General features: G+C 40.4%; 2 protein-coding genes across 3 annotated transcripts; both read right to left on the reverse strand.

The window, feature by feature from the left end:
- Positions 1-7,210: 7,210 nt before the first annotated feature.
- LOC116722339 (regulator of G-protein signaling 13-like) lies at positions 7,211-8,999 on the reverse strand. 2 transcript variants are annotated; one of them, XM_032566577.1, is made up of 5 exons: positions 8,834-8,999; positions 8,665-8,724; positions 8,515-8,576; positions 8,252-8,418; positions 7,211-8,141 (listed from the first exon to the last, which is right to left on the reverse strand). In XM_032566577.1, the coding sequence occupies exons 1-5, from the start codon at positions 8,971-8,973 to the stop codon at positions 7,956-7,958; spliced, it is 615 nt and encodes a 204-aa protein (XP_032422468.1). In that variant the 5' UTR covers positions 8,974-8,999; the 3' UTR covers positions 7,211-7,955. The 2 variants fall into 2 exon arrangements, with proteins under 2 accessions (XP_032422468.1, XP_032422467.1); XM_032566576.1 differs by having other exon boundaries at positions 7,219-8,141; positions 8,665-8,727; positions 8,834-8,998.
- A 13,055-nt stretch (positions 9,000-22,054) lies between these two features.
- LOC116721186 (regulator of G-protein signaling 21-like) lies at positions 22,055-25,983 on the reverse strand. The gene is given in 5 exon segments (XM_032564746.1): positions 22,055-23,886; positions 23,977-24,143; positions 24,809-24,893; positions 25,138-25,263; positions 25,265-25,983. Coding segments are annotated over 5 exon segments (639 nt in total). The 5' UTR covers positions 25,349-25,983; the 3' UTR covers positions 22,055-23,709.
- Positions 25,984-27,002: the final 1,019 nt, after the last annotated feature.

The raw sequence follows: 27,002 nt of genomic DNA on the forward strand, positions 1-27,002 counted from the left end.
AAAATTGCACTTATTTGGCTGGAAGACACATAATATTGCCCCATTAAAGAACTGGTTGGTAAAAACATTTGAAATAATAAGAATCTTCTCCTAAACCCACCATGTGGATTAATTTAGTTTTAATTATTTCTTCTACTTTAAAAAAAAAATAAAAACAAATTGTGTTGCCCTTATAGTGTTTTGTGTTTACTGTTTATATTGATTGTATTTGCTGACAAAATGTGCATAGTAAAGTCATTTTAACCTTGTTTCTATAACCTTTGTTTGTTTTTAGCCAGTCAAATTACTCATTGCCCAGCCTTTTGGCTAATTCTGGGGCATTTATAAATCTGCTAATTGATACGCATTGGCCCTAACAGCTACTGTGTTGAAGCAGGGAAACACCCAAGACACGCAGGGCAATGTGCGTTGACGACTAGGCCTGGGAAACACTGATCCGGAACATACTGGACACAATCCCTACAGGACTGGCATGAAACCCTACATTAACTAGAACATCCGACAAAACATCAGCATTGTTTGGTCAGACAAAGCAACGCTACCTGACACAGGACAATACAAGCTTTTTCCCAGATCTTGACCGAATTTGACACTGCTCACATTTTCGTTGCGTAACATCAGGCTGCTTTGAGCAACTCCTCGAGGCCTGAGGTTTGGACCGGTGGGTACAGTACAGACCAAAAGTTTGGACACAACTGTGTGTCCAAACGTTTGGTCTGTATTCAGTACAGACCAAAGGTTTGGACACACCTTCTCATTGAATTCAATTAGAAAGTGTGTCCAAACTTTTGGTCTGTATTGAGTACAGACCAAAAGTTTGGACACACAGTTGTGTCCAAACTTTTGGTCTGTACTGTATGTGAATGGATACAACACTTGTTTTGCAAAGCAGTGTTGTGAAAAGCACACCCCGAGTGAAGAGTTGCACAATATGACTGAGTAACCTCATTTACAACCCAACGGTGTGACGCCCAGCAAGCTCTTTCAGGAGTGCCAAAGTTTGACAAATACTCCTTTATGACAAGGTGGAGAAAAGGTTTTTGAGTGATTTGTAGTTATTAAAAATAAAAAAAACTAACAAATCACATTCAGTTAAGCCTTCACAACCCTTTCTTAATACGTTGCAGAACCTTTGACAGTGATGACAGCCTCAGGTCTTTTTGTATTTGAAGCCACCAGCTTAGCTCAGCTCCCTTTAGGCAGTTTGGTCCATTTCTCTTTGCAGTTTGTTTCCATCAGAGACAGCTGTCGGTCATTTTCCAGAGATGTTCAATCGGATTCAAGTCTGGACCCTGGCTTAGACTCACCAGGATGGTCCCAGAGAGGTTCTAAGGCCGCTTTTAGAGACCTTGTCCACATACTTTGGGTTTTGTCCTGCTGAACAGTGAACCGTCGCCCCAGTCGGAGGTCAAGAGAACTCTGGAGGAGGTTTTAATCAGAATGTCTCTGGACATCTGACTAGTTTGTCTGTCCTGACAAGTCCACCTTTTAGTGCTGCTGCAAAACTTACCCATACCATGTTGTCGGCAACACCATGTTCCACTATAGGGACGGTACTGGCCTACAGATGATCTGTGTCTGGTTTCCTCCAAACGCGCCAAAGAGTTGAATCTTTGTCTCATCAGACCTGAGCATCTTGTTTCCTCTGGTCCAAGAGTCCTTTATGTGACTGTAGGCAAACTCCAGACAAGCTACCCTGTGACTTTTATTAAGCCTTTGGCTTTCGTCTGGACACTCTACCATAAGGGCCCGATTGGTAGAATGGTGCAGAGATGTTTGTCCTTCTGGAAGGTTCTCTTCTCTCCACAGAGGAACTCTGGAGCTCTGACAGAGACACCATTGTGTTCTTGGTCTCCTTCCTTCCCCAGTCACCTTGCTTAGACTGCCAATTGTAGGAAGACTCCTGCTGGTTCCAAACTTGGATAACACTTTGAATACTTTCTGGATGCGCTCTATATGCAATTGTGAATGTCTGTGCCGATTTCAAGTCTTTAGTTCTACCTGATTGTCTTGCAGTATAGCTCTGTATGCACTACCAACTCTGGCCATCTTCTCTGCCCCGCTGAAGAAAATCATCCCACATAAAATCTTCAATTATTTGATATTTTGTTCTGGTTTATGGTTAAATGACTAAATATACAATGTGACCAATCGGCACACACGGCGTGGCAAGACAAAGTGTTGCAAAAGGTTGGGAAAGTGCTCAACAGTTATTCAAAACATTGCGTAAAGGTCAAAAGATGCAAACGATGCTTTGTACACGTGCCTGGCAGCAAAGGCAGATATACAGAGGTTTGTTGTGGTAACACGACTGAATGTAGAAGTTTAAAGTGTTGGAATACCTTTGCAAGGTACTCAAGACTTCGGTCTTTGCGTTTCTGCTCTGCATGAGGAAAACGTCGTGTTTATGTTGAAGCATGAACTCTGACTGCTTCAAAGAGTTTGGAAGTTTTTAAAAGCTGCTGCAGGATGGTCTTTAGAAAACCCCCCTGAATTAAAGCACATAACGCTAACATTTCATGTTCTGATAGACGGACGTCTGCCTGTGCAGTCTGGACTGATTTTAGCTGTAACAGAAAGTGAAAATATGAAAAAGAGGCACTTCTGTTTTTTTGCTTTTGGTGTTTGTGTTGGTGGGGGCAGTAGACAGCCAGAAAAAACAGGCTACAATGAAGCAACTGCATTTAAACAAAATTTCCAAAAACCCTGATCGTTTGGTTAGGAATGAAACTCACATTTGCTTTTATCTTCCTTTAACTAACTTTTTCTTTTAAAGAACTTGTTGCACACTGTGGTATCGCCTTTAGTTTAATCATTCCATCTCATTTCCTTACTGTTGATTCTTTCTGTCTGTCTACTCTACATCTAACTCCTCACGTTTCACCTGCTACCCCTAAAAATGCACATTGATGGAAGCCGATCTTTATCTGGCTCCAAGTTTCCACCTGGCAACTCTCACCTGCCTAGAACAAAGGCCGCTTTGTCTAACTGGTTCGACAGCGTCCCAGCCGCATCGTACTTACAGGTAATTTGATCTCAGTAAATACTTTGTCTCCATGCACGTGACGACCAAAAATACTTCAAATTTCTGTTACACTTTCCATCTCATGCTGGACGTTTTTTTATTTTTACCTCCAGGAGTGTTTTAACGTCTCTGAAACCTTGCTTGGCAAGAACATGAACGACTTAGGGGCTTTCGATGCTACAATTTTGTGCTCATTTCAGTATAAAAGCATAATATAAGTCTTCCTGGAATATATGTATATGTTTTGAAAACTTGTGTATGTGACTCTGTCGTCGTCTCAAAAGTACGTGAACAAGATCAAAAGAGGATGTGGTGAAACAGTCAGGCCCGAAACACTTCCTCTTCAAGTTTTTTTTTGTAACCTTTTAGAGACTGATACCTGCTGTGTTCTCACAGATAAACTTCCTTTTTGGTGTCCCCCCCCTCCCTCCCTCCCATACAGATGCAGTTTCAGTTTTAATCCTTTCTGCTGTACGAAGACAAAAATGTGTGAAGATGAGGCGTCTTTCCTGTTCTGATAAACAGGAGATTGAATGGTAAACCAAGCAGGTCTGTAGCGTAGTGAGAAGAAAGCCCATTCAGAAACACGAAAAGCCCCCCAAAAAGCAAAACAAAAAAAGAAACATTACAGCAAAGCTGACGTGATAACAGATCCTGTGTAGGCTTAAGAAAGGCAAAACTATTTCTTAGGCAAATACGAAGCACTATGACAGAGTGCAACACAAAAGTTGACATTTTTAAGCTGTGACCATGCCAAAAAACTGAAATTTATCAACACTATTTATATGTTTAAAGTTGGAGAAGCTCCACTCTGCATCTTGTCCGTTCTGTGTTTTACTTTTGAGGAAAACATGATCCTGAACCAGAGGTCTTGAACCTGGGGGGGTTGCGAGATTTTTGATGGTGTGTTTTGTAAAGGTTTTCAAAATTCAAAAGTCGTGTCTTTAAATACACACTGGCATTGAAAGAAAATAAAACGCACTGGTAGAAGGAGGCATAAAACACTGTATCTTGATTAGTGAGCAACTATGAGTTGTGGGTTTTTGCTCAGCCTTTCTATCAGTTTCCCAGGGGGGGGAACTGTTGAAGACTATGTCCTAAGCTTCTTAAAGGGCCAGTTGTGCCAGAATATCTTAATAAAACCAATTAAACTGTTCCTTGTTATTGTTTCAGTGTTTTTTTTATATCAAAGTAGTAGATTTTGTGGTGCCAATTTAGAAATGTTTGTAAGGAATTTTTAGGATATTTGCGCTAATCTATGATGTTAAATTTGACTTTTTATTCGCTTTATCGATTATAACTTGACATTCAGTGAGACTGAGCCACTTGAGCTCAATGTTTTTGACTAATTTTGAGAAAATCTGCAGAAAATGTGGAGATTTGTTGATTTTGTGTGAATTTTGCAGATTGGTAAAAAACTGGAAGGACTTATTGACGTAATTTGGAGTCTAGAGGCGCCACATAAAAAGCTACAGCGGGCCAGATTTGGCTCCCAGGCCTTGAGTTTGACAAGGCCTAGGAGCCTTGTCATACTTCCAGGTTTGACAAGGCCTAAGCCATTAGCTGTGTTTCCACTACAAATGTACGCAAAACGTTGTCAGCATTCTGCTAATGTCCAAAAAACATGCCGCGTCATCATCCTGCCACTTCCTGTTGTCTTTTTCGCCAATAGTAACATGACTTGTGTGATGCAAAAAAAGCGTTTGTGCTGCAGTTTTGCGAAATATACAAATTTTGATACGCCTTAAAAACAACCTCATCCTGGTGCAAAAAATGCTTCATCAAAAATCGCGAGTTTTTTCAAAAATCGCCGTGTTTCCACTCTGCAAATTTATGTTCGTAATTCGCAATTTTATGGTCAATGGAAATGCAACTAGTGAGAACCAAAAGTCTTTTTCTTTGTGGTTAAGTAGTTTTTTTTTTTTTTTATGAATTATTGAGATAGTCATTTTTTTGTGAAAACTTTACTTCTATTCTATTCTATTCTATTCTAATTTACCTAGTTTCCATTTATTTTGGTTGTGATTCCTCCTCAGCACAGATAACTTTGATATGACAGCGTTTGACCCCCCAATTAAACCAAATTACTCTCCCACTGGTAGAATTATTTAACCATATTTCCTTATAATGAACTGTTGAGATCATAAAAATATTTTAAATCATTAGTTGCCAAATCAGGTATGAAATGTTCCCCTGGTGGTTCGATAAAATGCAATTCGTGTCAAACCCCCACAAGGTCAGGTCAACCAGAAGAAAAAAAAAATAGAAAATGATGAAAGTCACCTGGCACAGCGCCAAACATATATTTTTTTTTCAGATACACATGACCCTTTAACTCCATGAGGGACAGAATCCAGATTTCACCAGCAGTTTAAAAGCTGTGTGAGACGTGATGCTACAAAAATAAAACTCCAAATAACGTATCGTCTAAGAACCGAGCCACCTGTAATTTTGGGGCTGATGAAGTGAGAGCAAGATTGCTCAAAAGAGAAGCCAACTCTTGCTTTCAAGGAAGGCAGCGTGACGCAGAGTGATGCGCTAAAGCGGTTAGCTCGACTTCAACTGCATGGAGAGCATGACGTCATACCATTAGGGTTGGAATGTGGAGTAATTAGTTGTAGAGAAAGCCGTGTGAGTTCACGCTGTTGGATAGTGTTCAGTCGTATCAGAATATTAACATTTTTAATTCATATAATCTGAATAATACAGTCGTATTTGACTTCTTATATGTAGCTTAAAGTTTCCTTTAAGAAAACTCAAAACAATGTTCAGGTTGGGAAAACGTAAGTTGGTACATTTATTCCCAGCTCTAATCACAACTGTGGATAGAATAATAATAAATAATAAGAAGAATAATGGAGGAAGTTGGGTTGCTGTCTATGAGAGAAATTCAAGTGATTCATTTTTGTGACAAAATGACCATTTTTTCCCCCCAAGAAGTCATATTTTCTCCTTATCTCATGGATACACAGTTAGCGCTTCCGTTGAACGGAAACGTCCTGAAATAAAAGTTAACGTTTTTGTTTTACTTCTGCATCATTTGTGCTTGCCTAGAGAACAGCATTATTTAAAAAATGCCTCAATTTTGCAGTTTTGTGGCTTTTTAATATCGGACGCTATTGCAGAAGCAATGAGACATTTTAACAATAATGCCATCTTTTAAAAATGCTCAAATATAGGACAGGTTTTAAGTGGGGACTCTGGATTCGTCGGCCCAAGAAGACGTAAGGTAAGGTATTGTATTTATGCAGGACATTTTCAGTAACAAGGCATTTCAAAGCGCTTTACATGAATTAGTAGGAAATACAACAAAACAACAAACCAAAAGAAAGAGCAAAAGGAAAAAAAAGTATAAAACTACATATTGGTTCCCCATGTTTAATAAGAATAAGTAGTTCCGTAATTTAGAAACTAGCAGGGATTTCTCTAGATTCTTGGTCTGATAAAATTAGATAGTACTTTCTAAGTTTGTTCTAGATTTGTAAACTAACAACAGTTTCTCTACATCTTGCGCCGATGTTAGAAGTTTAATGCTAAATGCTAAGGTAATGAGTAGTTCCTCTAGAAGCTAGTAGGAGTCTCTCTGGGCTCTAAGTTTGTTCTAATTCTTGTTCTGGCTTGAGTGAAGTGTCTTTAAGTGTACATCTGCACAGTTCTGTATATATACGGCAGTAAATTGAATCTGTTTATATCTGTAACGCGTGGTATCAGCTTCATGCTAGCCCGGCGCCGCCGCAGGATTTGTTTAAACCCCAGCACACAGAGCGGTGTGTGATGCTAGCCTGGCTGATAGGACTGGTATCTTCTTACTTTAGAAAACAACAAAGCAGCAGTGTTGAGATGTTAAGACCTCGAATGTGAAAACTGAGTCAACACAAACTGAATTTATCACTGAAATCAGTGGGGTGTTTTTTTGTACTTGCTCGTTTCGTTGTTCCAGATGTATCAGTCACGTCGCTGCTGTACATTCTGCTACTCTGAACATTTCTAAACTGCTGGGTAGTAAAATCTCTGGGTATGAGTAAGTAGATGAATGAATGAATGAGGAGAAAGAACTGAATGAATTAGCGACTGGGTTGCTTCCTGTGTTGTGCTGAGGCGATGCGATTCTTACGCCTGACCTCGTTTTGCGGCCGCCTGTCTGACGAGTACATATTTGAATCAGAGTGTACTTCACAACACCTGTATTTGAGTCCAAGTATGTTTTTTTTATTTTTTATTAAACACCACAACTCAATTTGAATATTTTACATATTTTGTTAGGGTAGCAAAGTCCTACCCTAACACATCCCCCAAGTACATGTAGAACAAATAGCTTATATTATTTCATTACAGTTGTAACATATCAACTCAGTGAGTCTGATGTCAGAATGGAAACATTGTGAATGCATAAAATTGTGAATAAAGATAAAAAATTTAAAAAACCCCACACCTCTGATAGCATCTACTTAGCTATTGCTTTAGTGCGATAACAATAAACCTGAATGGAAGAGCAAATTGTAGATAAGTACCCCAGGGTACGCTTTCACTTTGGGTGGAAGGGGGACTGTCTAGTTTCAGCTGTCACTCGCAGAAAGTCCCCAGCATTTTCATTGCACAGTCATCGTCTCTTCGGGAAGTCTCTTGCTTTCCAGCTCCATCCGGATCAGCTGTGCTTTCAGAGTCGCATTCTGAGCAGAGACCCACATTAGCTCAGGAGACTGCTCAGATCTGCATACGTAACTGTTTTTACAAGCAAAAATGCCCCAAGCAGAGTTATACGTGGTAAAGAGAATCCCTAAGTAGCTCTCAGACTACAGAGGAAAGTCCAGGCATTCCGGCGAACGTGTTAGATCGAGCCCAATGGGTCGACAAACCCCCAGTCTTCTCAGTCCGTCCAAGCGTTTGACACTGCTTTACAGTACGGCGAAGCCTCTGGCATGTGTTTTCTTTACGTCCTCATTGGCCCTGATGTAGAGTCCAGCAAAGTCCTGTAAATGTCCGACTTTAGGAAGCGTGGGTATGAGTCCTTCTCCATTAACCCGTAGACAATCTTCTGGGCCTCTTCGAAACACACTGCGGACGCAACCTTCATGTTGGTCCTGATTACCTCCCTGGTCTTGTGATCGATGTTGATCTGGAATTTAAAGAAACATAACATAAGTTGCTGAAGCAGTGCTGGCTTTTAAGAAAAGTACTAAAAAGAAAACTTCTTTCATTTAAAAGAAAAAAACCCTCTATGCGTACCTCTCTGGGAGCTTCGGCTTGGATGTAGAGTTTGAAGATCTTTTTGGCCCTTGAGGACATTCTGAAGGAAGACTTGATCTTCTTGAAGTCCTCACACACCACCCAGAACTCCAGGTTTTCATCACTGAACTCCGACTTCAGGAAGGCCTGGAATATTTTCATCCCGTCTGCACGGGTTGGGAAAGCAAGCATCAATTAGTCAACGTTCAAGAGGATGACTAACTGGAGGATTTGCATACCAGATGACTTATTGGTTAACTTACATTTGGAGGACAGAAGTCTCTCCAGTGACTGTGACCACTGGGACATCTCTTCAAAACAGAGCCTGCAAAAGGAGAGCGTGTTGTTACTAACACATGAAAGGAGCAATAGTGCAGATGTCGAGTTTCATGGTGAGAGATTTCTTGACTTACTCCTCTGTGTTGGCCGGTTGAGATAATTTACTCTGAAGCCGAGACTTTAGGTTTCCTCCCCTGCTAAACGACAGGAAAAACACAAGACAGCAAAAGTTACTTCACTGAAAAATCAAAGATGATCAGCAGAAATGGAAAGAGAAAGCCTTATTTGGAATAAAATAGTTACCTGTATCCAACAGCTTTCTTGTCGATGTCCATGTTTAGGTGTTGCGGCGGTGTCAATGTGGCTAGACTTGGCATGGCAACAGCTCTTGGTACATGTGCGGTTTCTTTTGGTAGGCTGCTCTCAGAGTTCTCCAACTGCATCTGTTTCTCCGAGCCCGCGCAGCCACTCTATATATGAACAGAAGTCAACGTCAGAGCTGCAACTCTGAACAAACGACACACAAAGAGGAAGTTGTGGATGACGCAAACATCCGCGCAAAACGTGCTGCATAGAGCTTCAGCTGTCTCGACTGTACTGTACTCCAACCTGCATTGTTTGGCTTAAGGTCTGGAGATGCAAATTAGCAGGTGGAACATTCAGCAGCATAGGCAAATGCTTCAGTATCTCTGCTGCTTTGCCTTCAGAGGCAGTGTCACTATTATAAGATTTGAACAACTAGATACTGAAGTCATTCCAGCACTACTGTCAAATTTAAATGAGAGATGTCTAAACCCCTTCATACTTGAGCACTAATGTTTCTCTCAGGGGTTTTTTTCTGAAGTGGAAATAACTGATTTCTTTTGCAAATGATAGTGCATCAACAAGACTTTAAATCTCACGTTGCCCAAAAATATGCAGTCATTTTGCAAGGCCTGTTTTGAATTTTAGCTTCTGGTTGCCAGCTCTTCGCAACCCTGTTACCTGTTTGGTTGATAGAAACCAGTGTTTCTCTCATAGCTTTTTCTTTTCTGAAGTGGAATCAACATGTTAGTGAAACTACAAGAAATGACTTTAAACCTCACTTAGCCCCAAAAAGTCATTTTGCAAGTCATGTTTTGAATTTTAGCTCCTGGTTGCTAACTGTTAGCTAACCTGCAGCAGAAGGCAATCACCTTTTTTGTTTGCTTTAGTCAAGGTGTCGGATCATTTTGTGAAAATGCAATGCCAGCTTTATGAGTATGTCTTTTCTCAGCAGTCCTAGTTAAACTTGGTTGCACATTTTCTAGAAAGTCTGCATTTCTAGGTCAAATGCTTAGCGAAAAAACAAAACTTCCTGTAACCCAAAGTAAGCCCAGCCTGTGAGACTGCAGCTGTGCACAGCCTGCCTGTGTCTGAGCCTCAAGTACCAAAAGGAAGCCATATGGGACCCAACCATTTGTGTTCTACTTAAAAGCATAAGCTTTTCTGCTTGTCAGTTCATTTTCTGTTCACTAGCACTGGGCACTCCTGTTATTTGGAGAAGGCCCAGAGTGAACAATGGAAAAAAGAAAACTAAAGCACAAAAAATGGTTATGTATGAATCAGCTGTAATGCAAGGTTGCTGAGCACCAGTAGACAAAACTTTGTCAAATTTGAAGAAGTTGCTGTGTGAACAGAAGCAGAAAATGGTTTTAAGTTTAACATACAGTAGTTTTCCCTTCAGCCATCAGACTCCTGAAGTCAAGCTTCACAGCTTCATTTCATAAATTATTCACTCTCACAAATACCTACATGTCACATAAATTACTTTATTATTTATTTATTCATTTCTTTATTGTTTTGTGTAGTAGAGTTCTTGATCTGGGAGCCAAGTTCAAATTTCGTACCACAAATAAGCAAAATGGCATGTGACAATAAAAAAAATCCTTGAATCTTTGACTAGGAAGGATTGCTATTGCCTATTTACGTTGTACAACGTATTTGTGTATGTTAGGGATTATAACCGAGCAAAACGTGAGATTCCCTCTAAAACCGCTCATAGCTGTCTATTTTAATAATATCAAATATGCCTTATTATGCAGGACTCAGCGTCTGGGGTTACAGCCAATCAGCTCCAAAGAAAATGAATGTCGCCCCCTGAATTAGCTGCTTTGCTAATAGCATTACATCCAGGTATTTGAGTTTTCCAAAATGCAATTTTAAAAAAAATATTGTCTATATGTGCTACAGAAAATCTGCCAACAGGGACAATTTTGGCAAATAATTTGAAGCTGTTTTACTAAGTAGATGTGAACTTAAACTTCACAAAAATATAAAAAAAATAACAATCCGATCTGCTAATTTACCATGCTAACTACTATTAGCAATACAAGCTAAAAACAATATATTTCTCTCCATTTTGAGTTCATTATCTCAGTATAATGGATTTGCTTTCGTCTTGCCGAGTTTGTGCAAAATCTTTTTTTCTCAATGAAACGTTTTAATGACTGCATCATTTTTATGTTTATTCTTTAAAAAGCAGCAGGCTTCCTTTGACAACTCATTTAATGCAGAATTATAAACATTGTACCAAAACACGTTCGAAACACGTTTCTGGTTTGACTAATTCAGAAGTATTGATTGTGATTCCATACAACATGTGGAGGAGACTTTAATGTCCAGTTTTATATAAATCATTGTATTCTGTCATGCTGTGAGTTATTTGTTTGAACCGAAAAGGGGAATCTGGAATAAATGGACACCGATACCGATACCTTTTGAGTGATGAGCCACTCTGAATGAAATGTTGTGTATCGTGTTACCGTGTGAGACCGCTGTTTGGTACGCACTGAACTGAACTGGCCAACTCGGATGATGTCATCCGTTATTTGCATGCTACTTATCTCCAGTCTGATCTCACTCTCTCTCAGTGAGTTTCTCAGAACCAAAAAGACAAAGAACAGCACGAAACTGCTCTTCGGTTCCCATCGTTCATGCTAAAGAACCAAGCGGTGGATTTGGTCCACTAGAAGCCTGTTTCTATGTTGTTTTGTATGAGTGATGCTTGTTAGGGCAGTTCTGAGAAAAAACTGGTCAAAATTAGAACGCTTACATTATAGGATGAGAACAAAAGGGTCCAATTGACTATTATATCGACTAATTGCATTGTATTTTGTTGTAAAAAGTTTGTTCTTGGTGTTTTCTGTGAGGTATTCTTACTGATTTAGCCGCTGCGTCAAACATTTTAGCGTAGCAGTTGGTACATTGTCTCCAGTCTCAGGTTACAAAGACTTGAAACATCATTTTGTAGTTTTTATAAAGGTTGTTGTAAGTTACTAAAACTGTGCAAGAAACAACACTAAAACACAAGGGAGGTCACTCGCAAGGAAACGTTTGAGGACAGAAGGACAGATTATTACCGAATTCATCCAAATAGAGTAGTAAGTTAATCTTATTAAACTGTTTTTCCTACTTTGTACCAATACCCATACACTTGCTGATTATGGTATAGATATCTTCATGCTATGATTCATGTTGATGCTACTGTTCAAAAAAAGGTTCACTTGGTTGTAGTTTTTTCAAAGTAACTGGTAGCAACATTCGTTTAATTGACGAAACTGTTGGCATAAATGTTCTGTGGTCTATTTGTGCTGAAACGTAAATAGACCGTGCGGTTGTGCTGTCTGCAGCAAAATGGGTGGTTAATTTTGTAGCCATCAAAGTGTTACTTTAGTTAAGCTATCAGAAGACTTTGGCCTTTGCAACTACGACCTATTTTCTTACTTTGCTAGCATGAGCGTTTCTGTTGGGGTAGTGTTTCGGGTGGTTGGTGGGTGGTATGTGGGTTTGGGGGTGTTCAGGCTCTGCATGATTTGCCATTGAGTTTTTAGATTTTTAGTCCTAATACATATGAAGGTAAGTGTATTATTTACTTCCTCAGATCCCCATCTTGTCCTCCCCATGACTTCAAGCTTTGTAAATGTAAACTTTTAACCCTCATCTGTTGGGGTTATGTCACTTCAAGTCTTGAAGGTTGCGCCGGAACACTTGCATTGTGTCCCCCCCCTCATTCATTACTGCATCCCACCCTGTGTGGGCCTATTTTTCTGTGACTGCTCTTTGTTTCCATTCTAATTCTACTTTGGAGGCTTAAATCTGTGCCAGCGGAGGCAGACAGGAAACATGGGGGTGAACCAGCAGGGGGGAAGACATCTAACAAAGGTCAATCATCGGAACTAAACCGGGGCAGTGTGGTTATGTGGTCTGACTCTTAGACCACCAACACATGTCAGTGTTTCCATATTTGACAAGGCTGACGATTGTTGTTGCTAAAGCTGAGTTGCTCTCTGGTAGGGTAAGCACAAGATGAATTAACCTTGAGCTTCAAGCTCAATACAATGGCTTTAAATTTAGCCATTTAAAGCCATTTACTGTGAACACTGTTTACTGTTCACAGTAAACAGTGAACAGTTTACTGTTAAAACTGTTCACTTTGCTGGGGTTCTAAGTGATATACCAACACAAAAGTGACATAGATATAGTGGTTAATTTTGTTTAAACAAGTGCAAATCTGAAAATTTGCAACTAAGCAACCCCCATTTACCCTAAGACCCCCAAATAAAATCCTGTACAACCAAATGCCAATTAAAATCCCATGTGAATATGTCTGTTCACGCGATAAATTGTAAAAATAACATACCACTTCCCGTCGTCTTCTTCACCTTGTTCGCCAGTAGTAACATCCGGTTGTTGATCACATTTCGATGCAGCCGAAAAACCACCTCATCCCGGCGTAAATAGCTTTTATCGAATGTTTGTTTTGTTTGTTTCCAAAATTGTCATGTTTCCATTGAGCAAATTTATTCCAATTTATGGTCAATGGAAACGGAGCTAGTGGTAGACGCATACCTCAAAGCACTTTGGCCTTTGAATTGCAATGAAAGATGGTTCTGCGATGTACCGCCACAGACAATCTAAATGCATATTTAGAAAACACTTATGAGATTCTTGTTTGTAATTAAACTGAATACTATTTTTTTCCCTTTAACTTAACAGCTGTACAGTATTTTATGTGAAATGAAACCCAAAGGAAATATACCGGTGTGAAATTAGGGGAAAGGTTCATGAGGAATAAAAGAAGCAGCGACCTGATCCATTACTCAACTCAGTTGTGTAAAACACGGTTCAGTTCTTCAATTTGTTGAGCCGTGTCACGGCGGCTGCTTCTTACATCGCAATGTCTCAGCTGAGGTGGAGATCGGATCTACTTTTCACTTCCTGCTGCTTTCTCTGCTGAACATGAGCTCCTCTCTCCGCTGGTCATTTCTCTGGATTTCCAACATGTTTCTAAAATTCCAGAGGAACAGCCACCCGGTGTGCTTTACTCTGCTGCACCTGTCAGCTGAACTTTGTTCTGTTGCTCAGTTTCAGTGCTGCAGGCAAAATGACAATGAGTTGAACTTCCCAATTTCCATCTTACACTGAATTTTTTCATAGAAGTTCTGTTTTTTTTTTCTTCAGTAACATTTGGCTTTACGCTTCTGTTAGGATTTAGTTATTGGAATTTCCCCTCACATTCATTTTTCATGTCCGAAGAAGAAGAACTGAACTGCCAACTACCGGACACTTTACTATGTCTTCATGTGTAATGTTACATTTCATGTTGACTTACTGTATGATTAGCTTTTTTTTCTTTTTTTTTTTACGTCCCTTAAACAGATGGGTGGAATTTTTAGGAACCCTTGTTAGCTTTTGATTTGCTATTTATCACACACAGCAACTGCTGGGTTGAAGTACAAAAAAAAAATCGTTATTTTCTTTATCCAAATATGACGTTTGTGCTGCTGAGAAAGAGGTTGGGCAGTTTACTTTAGTTAACCCTTCAAAAGGACAGGTCGCCAGTCAGTTGCAGGCTAAGTAGCTAGCATGTGCTAATGCTAGCTGTTTGACATTTTCACTTTGATCAAATATATATTACACTGTCAATAAACATTTCAGTGTTATCCAAGGTAAATTATTTGTCAATTAAGATCTTTCTAGACTTTCAAATGTTACGCCATATCTTTTAAAATTATTATTTTTTAATTCAGAAAAATGTTTACTTGCACAGTAATCCTAGTTTCACTTATTTTGAATACTTTGCTGGGTTTGAAAACCTCGCACAATGTGTTGAACAGTGTTATGCTTGAATGAAGCTCACGTTCTTGAGTACGTCAACCTGAACATGCTGGTTTTCACACGTCAGTGGTAAATCATCTTCACATTGTAGAAGATTGTAGGGTTGATATGGAGAACCACAGGGTCCAGTGCTCGGGCCATTTCTCTTTGCTATGAATTATATTCTCCTGGCCTCACATAATGGCCTTGTTCTTGTTCTGATCTGGTTTTGCTAGATCTCAGTGCTGCTTTTCACACAGTTGACCACAATATTCTCTCATAACAGCCTGAACATGTAGGTATCAAATGAATAGAACGATGTTGGTTTAAACTGTCCAGGTTGTTCATGTGAAGGATAAATCTTCACACAGCAGGATTACTTGTGGAGTGCCACAGAACTCTGTGCTTTGTCCAGTTCTTTTTAATATGAATGTACATGTACCTCCAATTTGTAAATTAATCATCAGACAGCACGGAATAAGTGTTCACTGTTATGCTGATGATACTCAGCTATATTCATCCATACATCCATAAATGAATCCGATCGGTTGGGCAGACTACAGGGATGTCTTGAAGTCATAACAAACTGGATGACAGTAAAATTTCAGCTTTTAATTTCTGACAGTGACGGCATTAAATTGGCCTCTGGGAATAACAAATGACATGTCCTGGTTAAAAGAAACGGCGAGGTTCTTTATAAATCCCAAACTAAACAGGTTTGGGATTTACTTCTCTCACCTAAGGAATACTGCCAACCTTAGAAACACACTGTACAGGAGTGGTGCTGAAAAACTAATCCACGCATTTGTTACTCATTTAGCAGAGGAAGCTGCTAAATGAGCTGCTAAAGGATCCACTACTGCCATTAACTTCTCAAACAAAGAAAGCACTTCTACATCAGTTCTTCTGTCTTCTCAATCCCCAGATTTTTTCCTCTTACAGGGGAACTTTTGCTCTCCGCTGTCGCTACATGCATATTCAGTAAGAGGAATTGCTGCAATTCAACCACATGGTGCAAGTCATTATCTACCGCCGCTGCATGCTCGCCTTGGAGGGCGAATGCTGCAATTCAGTGACTCGACGCAATCTGCTGGGTTTCCTCAGATAAAAAACATTTGAATAAAGAACTTAACTTGATGCTCTGTTTGATAACTAGATTCAAGTGGAATGTATGTATGATTGGATTGAATTACCTTTATCTGTAAAGTTCCTTGAGACGATATGTTGTGAATTGGCGCATTGCATATTTGTTTTATTTTTAAGGCCTAAGATTCAAGTAACTACTTTATATGTCCTTAAAAAAAACTTTGTAAAAAAGGAACTACAACAAAAAACTCTTTAGACAAATGCTACAACACATACATTTTATTTGTATGTGTGCCATGCATTTTAAAGTGCTAAAACAATCACAAAAACAGTCAAAGGTATAACCATCAGATGCATCTGTAAATAGTGAGAAACAGAAAAGGTTTCAGTTCTTTTTCTGAAAGGTTTCTGTGGTTTGTTGAGCCATCAGATCGACTGGAAGTGAATTCCACAACGGAGAAGTTGCTGAGAGGGGCGCCTTCTCCTGGGGCACCAGGACAGGACTTGTTGCTGTCTCCCCAGGGAGAATCTGAGTCATTAAAGTCCTCTAAGATATCATGTCCAGCAGCAGGAGGTTGGTCAGATATACGATCTCGATCAGAGGCGATCATCTCTCGTTTGTCGTCAGGATGAACGATAACAGAATTACACACTATAACATAAAAAACCATAAGTAACACCATCAGACGCCATAGGACAAACCTGGACACACACTTACACGTACAAGTAAAGGTTCTCCCATACTTCTTCCAAAACATCAAGATTGGCTCTCATTGAGAGTCGCATGACGAAAATTGCGCGGTCCTCCCGTTCTCTACACCAGGCCCGGGTCAAACTACATGGCATGGAGTTTGGTGGTGTGTTGTGATTGGTCACAAGTGTGTGTGTTATGCAGAAGTGTGCTACTACCCAGTTTTTGTGTCTGCTGGTGACATGAATACTTTTTAAGGAGTGTTTACCAAACGCGGTGAGGAATTATGTACATTTGTACGATTCTTCACAGGAACTACAAAGATTGTCAAATGGTTAAAAACTGCTTGATGGTAATTGCAAAGTTGTTTCTCCATGGTGGAAGCCATCTGCAAAAACGTGTGGTGCTCTCTCCATGAACGTTTAGTAACCTAAGTGTTGCCAGGTGTGATCGGAACAACATGTTCGCACCTGGAAATGACTGTACAGCTCCAGGTGAAGTAGAGGATAACCTTTAATGAAATTTAAAAGCGCTTTTCAGGATCCTCAAAGATGCTTGACCTGAGACAGTCTGACAGAAGTCAGGCTGGTATATCTTGCTAACGTCCCCTTCTGATCACCAAGAGCAGACGAGGTGGGTGGCGTGGTGTGTCGTGTCCAAGAACACAACAACAGAGGTGGATGGAGTGGGAATCGAACCGGTAACCCACCAATTGTAGGGGAAACTCTTACCACTGTCACCAGGATTGCTCAAAGGTTTCTAACTAAACTCAATGTGACCAAAAACATGGATTTTGAGATAAGATGGCTTTGGACCCTGGAACCTCTTGCTGCAAGGCAGCAGCAGTAACTGGGTGGCACCCTGTGCTGCCAAAGGTGTTGAAATAATTGACCTCAGGTGCTCAGATCACTTCCACTGTCACAGGTGTAAACATCAGCACTTGGACAGGCAGACTATTTCTATAAACATCTCTTTAAACATGTCTCAGGAGATAAACTGCGGCATGGTACGGTGATAGGATGTCACTTGTCCAATAAGGCAAGCCATGAAATTTCCTCACAATTAATTATTCTACAGCCAGCGGTCTGCTGCATCATAGCGAAGCAGAAAGTCTTGAGAGCAACCTGACCAAAAAGTGGTAGGTCAGGTACAATCACAGAGCGGGCCCAGTGCGTACTGCGACAGCGTGTGAAGAGGGCGGCCACTTTCTTCAGAAACCTTCAGACTTTCACGTGGCTTTCAGATTGGGTTTCCACCGGCAAGCCTTACCTCACCAAGGGCAATGCAAAGCCTTGGATGCAATGGTGTAAAGCATGACTAGACTCTAGACCAATGGGGAAGTGTTACTAAGTGTGACAAATCGCGTCTCGGTCTGACATTCAAACAAGCCAGCCTTAGATCAGCAGTTACCAGGAATTTCAACGATTTTATGACTCTATTGTGTCAAGTATAACGATTAGTGCAGAAGGGATTATGGTGTCAGGGTATTGTCCTTAGTTCTAGTGAAAAGGAACTACTGATAATTCAGAATGCTGAGGAGGCATTTGAGGCAATGTTATGCTTTCAAAGTTGTAAAGTCCATAAAGATATGGATGAGTGAACTTCATGTCGAAGAGTCCTGACCTACAAATGATAAACCACCTTTGTGATGAAGGAGCGGAGACTGCAAGCATCACTTGTTCCTCCAGAAATGCCTTTCCATTATTGATCATGGAAGCTTACAGGGTTACTAGTGGATGCGTGAAGGCATTTCCTGACACTTACTTTGTTGCCTCCTTGAAAGATGTTGCAACCAGAACCCCTGCTATTGCTAACTGGATTACAGAGCCAGAGATCCAAAATTTTTAGTCTGCGAAATCTTCTACCAAAAGCATAAAAACTATAAATGTAATGCAAGGTACATGCGCCTCACTAGTCGGGATTCAGGGATGAATGGAAGGCAGGGTTGGATGAAATGGTCCGGCCTGCATGCAACAAAAATACCAAAGAAGAAGAGTAACTGGAAATGCTTTCTGATTAGACTGAACCTTGCAGGTGTGTCACTTCTCTGATGTGGTCAAACAGGATTTATCAGTAATAAACAGAAGTGAAATGGAAATTAGGCTATATGTGTGTAGCTGGGAAAAACCCCCAACTTACAGCAAAAGAAGGCCACTCAATTTGTGTGTCTTCATATCTACTTTAGGGAAACTTTCCCAGCAAAGAGATGGGGTACAGCCTGAACAAGTCACAGGACAAACTTAGAAGCAGACCTGCAAACCCTGACTAACACCGAGCTACGTCTAAAATTACCACTTAACCCAAAATGCAGAATTCGAATTAAAAGCACTTTAAAAAAAAAAAAATCCTTGTACAACGTTAATTTTGTCATAAATCGGGTTAGTAACTGTATATCACTAAACTCATGCTTGTTATTAGAGATGTGAGGCCTTGGGGTAATTCTAGGAAGTAATCAGAATAATTTTCATTAAACAAAACACCGCAGTGTCAACATTCAAAGCAAACTCAAAACTTTCCTCTTCCTGCTTGGCTGAGGGAGAAGCTAAATATGCAACCTTGTGAGTTTTAGACGTTGAGGAATCACCTTAAACACGTGAAACATGTGAAACACAGTGGCGGGACTACAGTGCTGTGTGGGATGCAGTCCTGGAAGAAAACCTCTTAGTTTTATGTCAAACTCAAGACCTGGGGGCCAAAGCTGGCCCACCATAGCTTTTTATGTGGCCCTCTAGACTCTAACGGGCCACATAAACAGCATCGTCAAGATAACAGTGTGCTTAAACATTATTTCATCAACTCAAATCGGTTTTTATCCGTTTACTGACAAATTGCATAAATTAGTCCCTCCACTTTCTTGGGAATTATGGTGGAAACTCACGCAAAATCAACAATTTTGCAGATTTTTCACAAAAATGGTGAAATACTTTGGATCTGAGCCACAACACTTTTTATTACAAAACCCCCCACCCCCCCAAAAAACAATCGCAAAATCCTGCAGGGACTGGAAAGATGTGCAATATTATTTCATTTTAAGAATTTATTTACTTTTTACCAGTTTAATGGCTTTTATTAATACATTTGGCCCTTTAAGAACATTCGTGATGTTGACTGGGCCCTAAAGGAAAATGACTTTGACACCCCCTGTATTAAAGGATGTTAAAGTCTTTTTTTTTTTCATTCATAGATTCTCTATGTTTTGCAGTTTAGGCTTTCTTATAATTGAAGTGATCATAAAATCCATATATATATATTTTATTTTCAGCAATTTTCGAGCAATCATTTTCAGACAAATGTTTTTGTTTGCTAAGCCTCTTAACTCTGACATTTACATCATCCAGGAATACAAAGTCTTCTAAACTCCAGGGATTAACCTGTGCCGTTTCTACAAAGGATACTTAGCAGAGAATCTGTTTTAAATGGCATATTGGGGCTCTTTGTTACTAACAGCTTGTCACTAAGACACAATTTGTTCCCATCTCCTCTGCTGCATCCAAAATGAATACCACAGAAAAAACTGTTTGGCAGACAGAAAACTATTTTAACTTCAGCAGGGTTTGGAGGGCCTCCATGGTCAAGTGGAGGGTAATGCCTCCCTCTGGTCCAGTTTCAGATTTTTTGCTGGATTTTATGTTTTTTTTAAAGTCATAACTTTTAAATCATGTTCATTTGAGAAAGATTTTTTTCCTGGTTATAAAACTGCCCCCCCGCCCCTCTCAATTTGATTTTTTCTCTGCAGTCTGGGCATCCAAGAAGCCAAATATGAATTTTTAAAGAGGCGTTTCAAGCTTTTCCATCATCAGTGTGTGCAAGTTGGTCTGTCTGGATTTATAGTCATTTTCGATAAACTAGTATATGTGCACCGATGAGGTTTGGTTGTCAGATAAAAAGTCACCTTTAAATATAACAACCTTCAACCAGATGTTACACCTTTCATTAATCCCACATTTATGTATTAAAAATATCTAATGTAATATTCTAATCTTAAATGTCACATTTTTATTGACTGTAAGTACATAATTGAGAAGTGGAAGGGAAGTAATGCATGTTTTATTTCTTAAAGGGACAGTATTGTGTAAAAATGCCTTTGAGCTTCACATTATGTTATGTTATTCCCTCATTAATAACATACTTGGAGTGCTACTTTGAGTCTTTCACACACGTTTGACAATTTCTTTAATTTCCCATTCAGCTGTGCAAAACGTCTGGGTGGGTCTAGCTCCGCCTTCAAGAACAAAGCTCCTCGTTGGAGCTGCATTTCTCAAGCTTCTGCCTCACTGAACTCCCTCCTTCACTGAGCTCCTTCAGACTAGCCAGCAGCAATTAGCAAACACCTGATGGAACTGTGCATCAGCTGAGCTCATTGTAGGAGCTACTCCTCAGTGAAACGCTGGTAAATACGTCGCTAAAGAGTTAATAGAGGAGCCATGTTGTTTTGACTTCCTGAAGTCGGAGTTCCAGACAGAGCAGGAGATTTTAAAGAGACAGAGGCCCAATTTCAAGGTGTTAAATTACAAAGTAAAATTTCTTTTCAGTCATATTTGATATTTACAGAACCTTATAGCAACTGAAATGAACAGTTACTTGATTATGCTACTTAATGGCACTATGTGGCTGGAAAACACCTAATACTTTAGAGATGAACATCTAAAAAGTGTGACTGCTTTTCTGTTTAGCTCCACTCAGTTAATATTTCAGACTAACTTTTGCTGTAAAAAAGATGTCTCTCAGCTTTGCACACCAAGAGGTTAAAGTTTCCACCCATCCTCCTTTGCAAGCTAGTTTTCGTCATATTGGACGGAGAGATCTGCTGTTATCTTAGACCGTGTTGGTGTATTGAATAAAATCCCAAAGAAACATTGAAGCTTGCGGCTGGACTCAGACAACACGAAAAAAAAAAAAAATTCAAGGGGCCAGACAACGTTTGCATAACAGGCTATGGATATTTTTATCAGTGGAAGTTCTGACGCTGTGAAGCGTCGCAAGAGTCCAGAAACTCAACGCGAAGACGCACATAATCTCAAAATGTGCACAAGCGATTTCAGGTTATATAACATGTTGCTATTGATGTAAGCAGCACTTTATCTCCCTGTCGCCATCTGTGTATTTCTAACAGGAAATGCTTTGTACATGTTGATGACTTGCAGCGGTGACATTAAGTGTTATCAAGCTTTTTCTTGTCTTTATCGGTTGCAACACCTCACCAGTTCCTCCGTCGGCTGTTGTCATTAGCGGTTGGTGACGTTTTCCGGGGGCTGGAATGCGCCGGCTTGACGGAGCGTTAGCAAAAACGACGTCTAATGGACACTATTTCTGTCCTGTCCTTTTGATAAGCAAGAGGCCCGAACAGAAACGAACCGTCCTCCGCCAGATCACTCCGGCTGAGGTGGCAGCCGCAGTCATCTCAGGCAGAGGAAGTTGTGGCGGGGTGTCGCGACGCGCTGCCAAACACGTGGAACTCCTCTTTAAATAAAACTCCCCGTACATTCGGTACCACCAACACAAACTGAACAACATGTTCACGCAGCACACAGCAGTCACAAGGCGAAACCAGGCCGGGAACTACTTCTACTTTCCAAACAAAAAAAACCCAACAACAACAACAACAAAAAAAAAACACATGACAATAAAGATAAGATGCACATCACTTTATTCTTTGGAACTTTTCTACAGTGTAACCTGAGGTTAAGATGGAGACTTTCCAAGAGAGTTAAAGCCTCTTTGTTGTATTTGTGCTTGAATGTGATGGGGAGAAGGTTGCGCTCTTTTTGTATTTGCATCCGTTTGCATAAACTATTCCACCAGCTTGTAAAATCCATCATGTCCCAATGAGAAGTGCTAAGCAAAAACAAAACGTACTCTAGCTACAGTCATCCTTTCTCTCTACCTTTGATTCACTTAAACACTAAATTTCGGGCTTTTGATCCGTGGCGTGAGCTGTCAGATCAGATTAGCTCAGACGTTGCGCTCCGACTGTCCTCAGATACATTTTTGCAATGAGTGAGCAGTTCTGCCCCCCCCGGCCCGCCCACCGTCTGGTGTCTGGCTGCAGCTCCAAGTTTAACACGAGATGATTCATGCACTTCTCCAATAAATGGAGCTTCTAGGTCAGATTGGGAGAAATGTACGGGAGGGCAGTAGAGCCAAACTCCCCCAAAAATTGTAAAAAAACAAAAATATTAAATGTGATAACTTAAGTAAAATTGAAATAAGTATATATGATTAAAAAAAAAATCATAACTACAAATATTTAAATGAGTCAATATATTACCAAATAAGGAAATATCAGTATTGTTAATTTAAGAGAAAATTCATTGTGCTTTAAAAGCATTTACAGTTATTTCACTTATTTGTGGTTTGAAATAATCAAAACTATTATGATTATTCAACTGAATCAAAATCTGGATTGGTTAACTTTCACAATAACAACAATGCATCTACAGTAATGTTTGCCCCTCCCACTCCCAGTCCAATTTTTGTGTCTCACAAATAAAATGACGAAGTAATGAAATAAATAATCAAATAATGCATTCAAATCTTACAGAATTATTCACACATTCATTCAGGAATTGAATTAAACATTAGAACATTAAATAATTGTTGATTCATGTACTTATTGAATTAATGTGTGTTTTTTAAAGGTTTTTAATTTACACGTCAAAATATGTATTCAACTTATTTCACTAAATCCGAATTGTGACACTTTTGGACTTCCATAGCGGGAAATGCAATTTGTAACTTCAAGACCTTTGCTGCCACCTGGTGTTCGAGTGACCTTTTTGCACCCTGCAGCTCATCAATGTTCATTTGCATTGTACTCAGAAGGACCACACCCAAGCTGGACAGATTTAGTTTGTAAGATGTTTTAAAGCTGCAAACAGAAATACACTTTAAATAGAGGGTAAAGCAGATAGATATAACTATGTGTTTGCATTTTAAAATGGAGAGAAAAACCTGCAGAACAAATCAGCATTTCTTTCTGCATAATCAATCAAAGTTGTGATAATACTTTACAATAAAGGAACTGATTCTGTGTAGTCAGACTAGAAGAAATAGATAATCGTGGAAGATGTATTTTGCACAGTTTCCTATAGGATTAGCTTCGGCTTAACATAAATAAACAGTAAATTCTCTAGAGCTGCAACTCACTACAGAACCACACAGGCTGAGAAGAAGTAAAGATACATTCCCTATGCTCCAGAATGAGGACGGTGCGGGATAAACCGGTTATCCACGCAGCATCGTAGCCCAGCAGGAGGTTTTCACGGGACCTTTTCCAACGGAACAGTCACCTGGAGTCGGCTTTCCTCAGGAGTCCCTGATAGATGTCAGATTTTAGGAAGCGCGGGTAGCAATCCCTGGCCATCAGGCTGTAGACGAGCTTCTGCGCCGTGTCGAAAGACGTCAGAGTCGGCTGGGAGATGTTCTTTGTGATGTTTTCTCTGGAAGTGCAGTCGATGTTGATCTGGAATCGAACAATACAACCCAGAGTGTCGTTAGAGAGGTGGGGTTCTGAATGGAAGCGACTCAGTCCGACATGTTTTTGTGTTGTTACCTGTCTGGGTGCTTCCGGATGGACAAACTCAGAGTAGATCCTGTTGGCGGACGAGATCATCTCCGGGACAGTCTTGATTTTTTTGTAGTCCTCGCAGGCGAGCCAAAACAGGATGTTCTCCTCGCTGTACTCCGACTTCAGGAACTCCCGGAACGCTATCTGTCCGGCTGGAAATCACGGGTCAGGAGACTTGTGTCACGTCAAGTCAATTCAATTCTCATTCGTTTCATCAGGGACAGAACATTAAACCATTTTACGTGTTAAAAACAAAGCAATTGTTGTTTTCTGGCCACAGGCTAATTTGCAAACCCAGTCCTTGGTTGGACCTTTATTAAAAGACAACGAAATTAGAATTAAAGGTTCCTGTCACACACACACAGACACACATACATAAAATTTTTGGAACTTAACAAGAAAAACATGAAAATACATATTAGACAAAGTGAACTCTCCACAACAAAGTAGGTTGGTATCGATCAGCGTTTGCAAATTTGGTTTTGTTTAAGCCATTGTTTCTACTGGGAATTAAAAACTCTAAGATCTGTTACTATCTTTATTACTGATGATGTACAAACCGCTAGAAAAGATGTTTCCTACCAACAGCCGTTATTATAACTCTTTGAACAATTTGAATTAAGATGAGTTGCAGCAACAGTTCATTTCCCTTTGGGATCCATATAGTATTTTTGAACTGAATTGAATGAGGACCTCTGAATGAGAAGATATCTTGACCATATGATGTTTTGTACTTTGCAGGTTTGCAGTCTCCATTGACTTTGCCTCTGGTTACCCCTAGTCAACGGCTCAAGGAGCAAGATTTGAAGATCCTCACCTTTGCAACCGAGGACTTTATCCACGGATTCGCTCCAAACCTCAACATCGTCCAGCGGATCCTTGGGAAAGCAACAAAATCTACCCTTGAAAAGAGCATCAAGAGCCATGACTAGCCAAGTTATCTGCGACCACTACGTGTAAACATCTACAACATCCGGATAAATCCTGCTGAACAATTTTCACAACGTGAGGCTAACTAATGCCCCAAAGTAAAAAATGAGACTTACAGTGAGTGAAAAACTCCTTGGTGTTTTCCACATGGCTGCTGTGTGAAGTTCCCTGCTGAAATGTGCTAAAGGCCCAATAATGATACATACAGAAACTCACTTTATTGCCATCTCCTTCGTCTTCTGCTACGGGCGACGGAGACGAGGTCCTGCCAGGTTGAGGTCGGGGCTGTGACCGTTCGCAAATGATTGGAGTCGAGTGACTGAGCAAATCTAAATCTCAACCCACTCCGTCGACGCACCCCACCCAGTGTGGATGGAATATATGGAAATGGGCATGCAAAGTGTTGTTGTTGGGAGAACCAGGGCATCCTACCACAACTTGAGGAAGAGAGAGCTCAGCCGTGATTTAGGCTGACCTCACCTGTTGGGCCACAGCGGTGGTTATTGCTAATACACACATGTGGTTGTGTTAATAAGAAATAACTGCATGACTCGACTGGTTAATTCCAGCATGTAGGGTCAGGATGGGGTCAAGCAAAGTTCTTTAAGGCTTTGATGGCAAGCATTCAGCCAGATTTCAGTCTTGAGGGTTGGTATTCCTGCGGTGGAGCTCAAGATTTTTGAGCTTAAAAACCAAGCCTACTTAAAACAACAAGCAAGCGATCAGGAAGCACCGAGTAAAAAGATCACGACGGTACACAAATGGCCGTAAACAAATCGGCCGATGAGGGACGGAGCTCGTCATGCCTGCCGTTTTTGCATCCGCGCGGCGTGACTTAGGAGACACAAGCGGCAAACACGCCGATTCATCATCCGCCTTCACGCCCCGTGACAGACGTTTGGAGCATTAGAGAGATCGCCGAACTTCCGGGGGCTCCTCCGCGCCGACCGAAAGGCGGGGAGCGTTAAAAAAATGCAAACACTTGTGTGAGAATATGTGGAGTTTGAAAAGAGCAAGACTGACTGCAGAGTCACATTTACTACAGGAGAGCATTCTCACATTTCACGTGAACAATTCTGTTTAAAGCACTTCTGCTTTGCTGCCCGTGCTCTTGCTTAATGAATTATGTTTCCAGATGCAGTATAGAGAATTTTAGATCAACCTCACACATCATCCGCTTCGTCATTTGAGCCGACGAATTAATGCGCCACTAGTCATTTCAGTTCAGATCTCAGAGTTTAGGGATCAAACCATTCAGCACTATTCAAACTGTGATGGCAGCTGATGTTACGTTCAGGAGATTTGGAGGCAAAATTTCTGAGCATTGTGTAGAATCGTGGTCATTGCTGCTTTTGCATGGTTTTGATGATACAATGAAGAACAACTGTAAACATTTCATATGTTTTATTTGATTGCGAGGGGAAATGCTTCTACTTCGAGCAAAAACTTCATACTTGCACTGTTAGTGTTTCTTGTTCATAACTTCTGCAAGTTTCATTCTACAGGCCAAACTTTTAAACATTGTCCACAATTATCTATTGTTCGGGCCTACACGGGTTTTGAGTAGACAGTTTCAGAAGTTAACCAGCTAGCCAGTTTTATCCAATTAAAAATCAGGTTTGGTGTGAATAGGATCATGGTCCTGTTGGAACAACCTTGTTGTGCCCAAGTTTCAACAATTCAACTGTTTCTTTGAGGTGAGCTAAGTTTATTTAGGTGTCATTGCAGCCAAATAGCTCAAACTTTATTAAAGCTTTGCTCAGACGGAATTTAATTTGACCGCGTGAGCAGTTGTACATTGTCACAGTTGCAGCAATCATTGACGTGGCATTTTTTTTTTTTTTTACCCCTCCAGGGGGTCTTTTTTGGGCTCTACTGTCCCTTATACGACAGTAGGCTGACAGGAAATGGGGAAGGAGAGGGGGGAAGACATGCGGCAAATGTTGTCGGGTCCGGGAGTGGAACCCGCGACGGCCGCGTCTAGGACTCAAGGCCTCCAAATATGGGTCGCGCTAACCACTACGCCACCACGGCACGCCCATTGACGTGGCATTTTTACAAAGGATGGCAAACCTTCAAAT

The sequence above is a fragment of the Xiphophorus hellerii genome, chromosome 6, assembly GCF_003331165.1.
Source record: "Xiphophorus hellerii strain 12219 chromosome 6, Xiphophorus_hellerii-4.1, whole genome shotgun sequence".
NCBI classification, from domain to species: domain Eukaryota; kingdom Metazoa; phylum Chordata; class Actinopteri; order Cyprinodontiformes; family Poeciliidae; genus Xiphophorus; species Xiphophorus hellerii.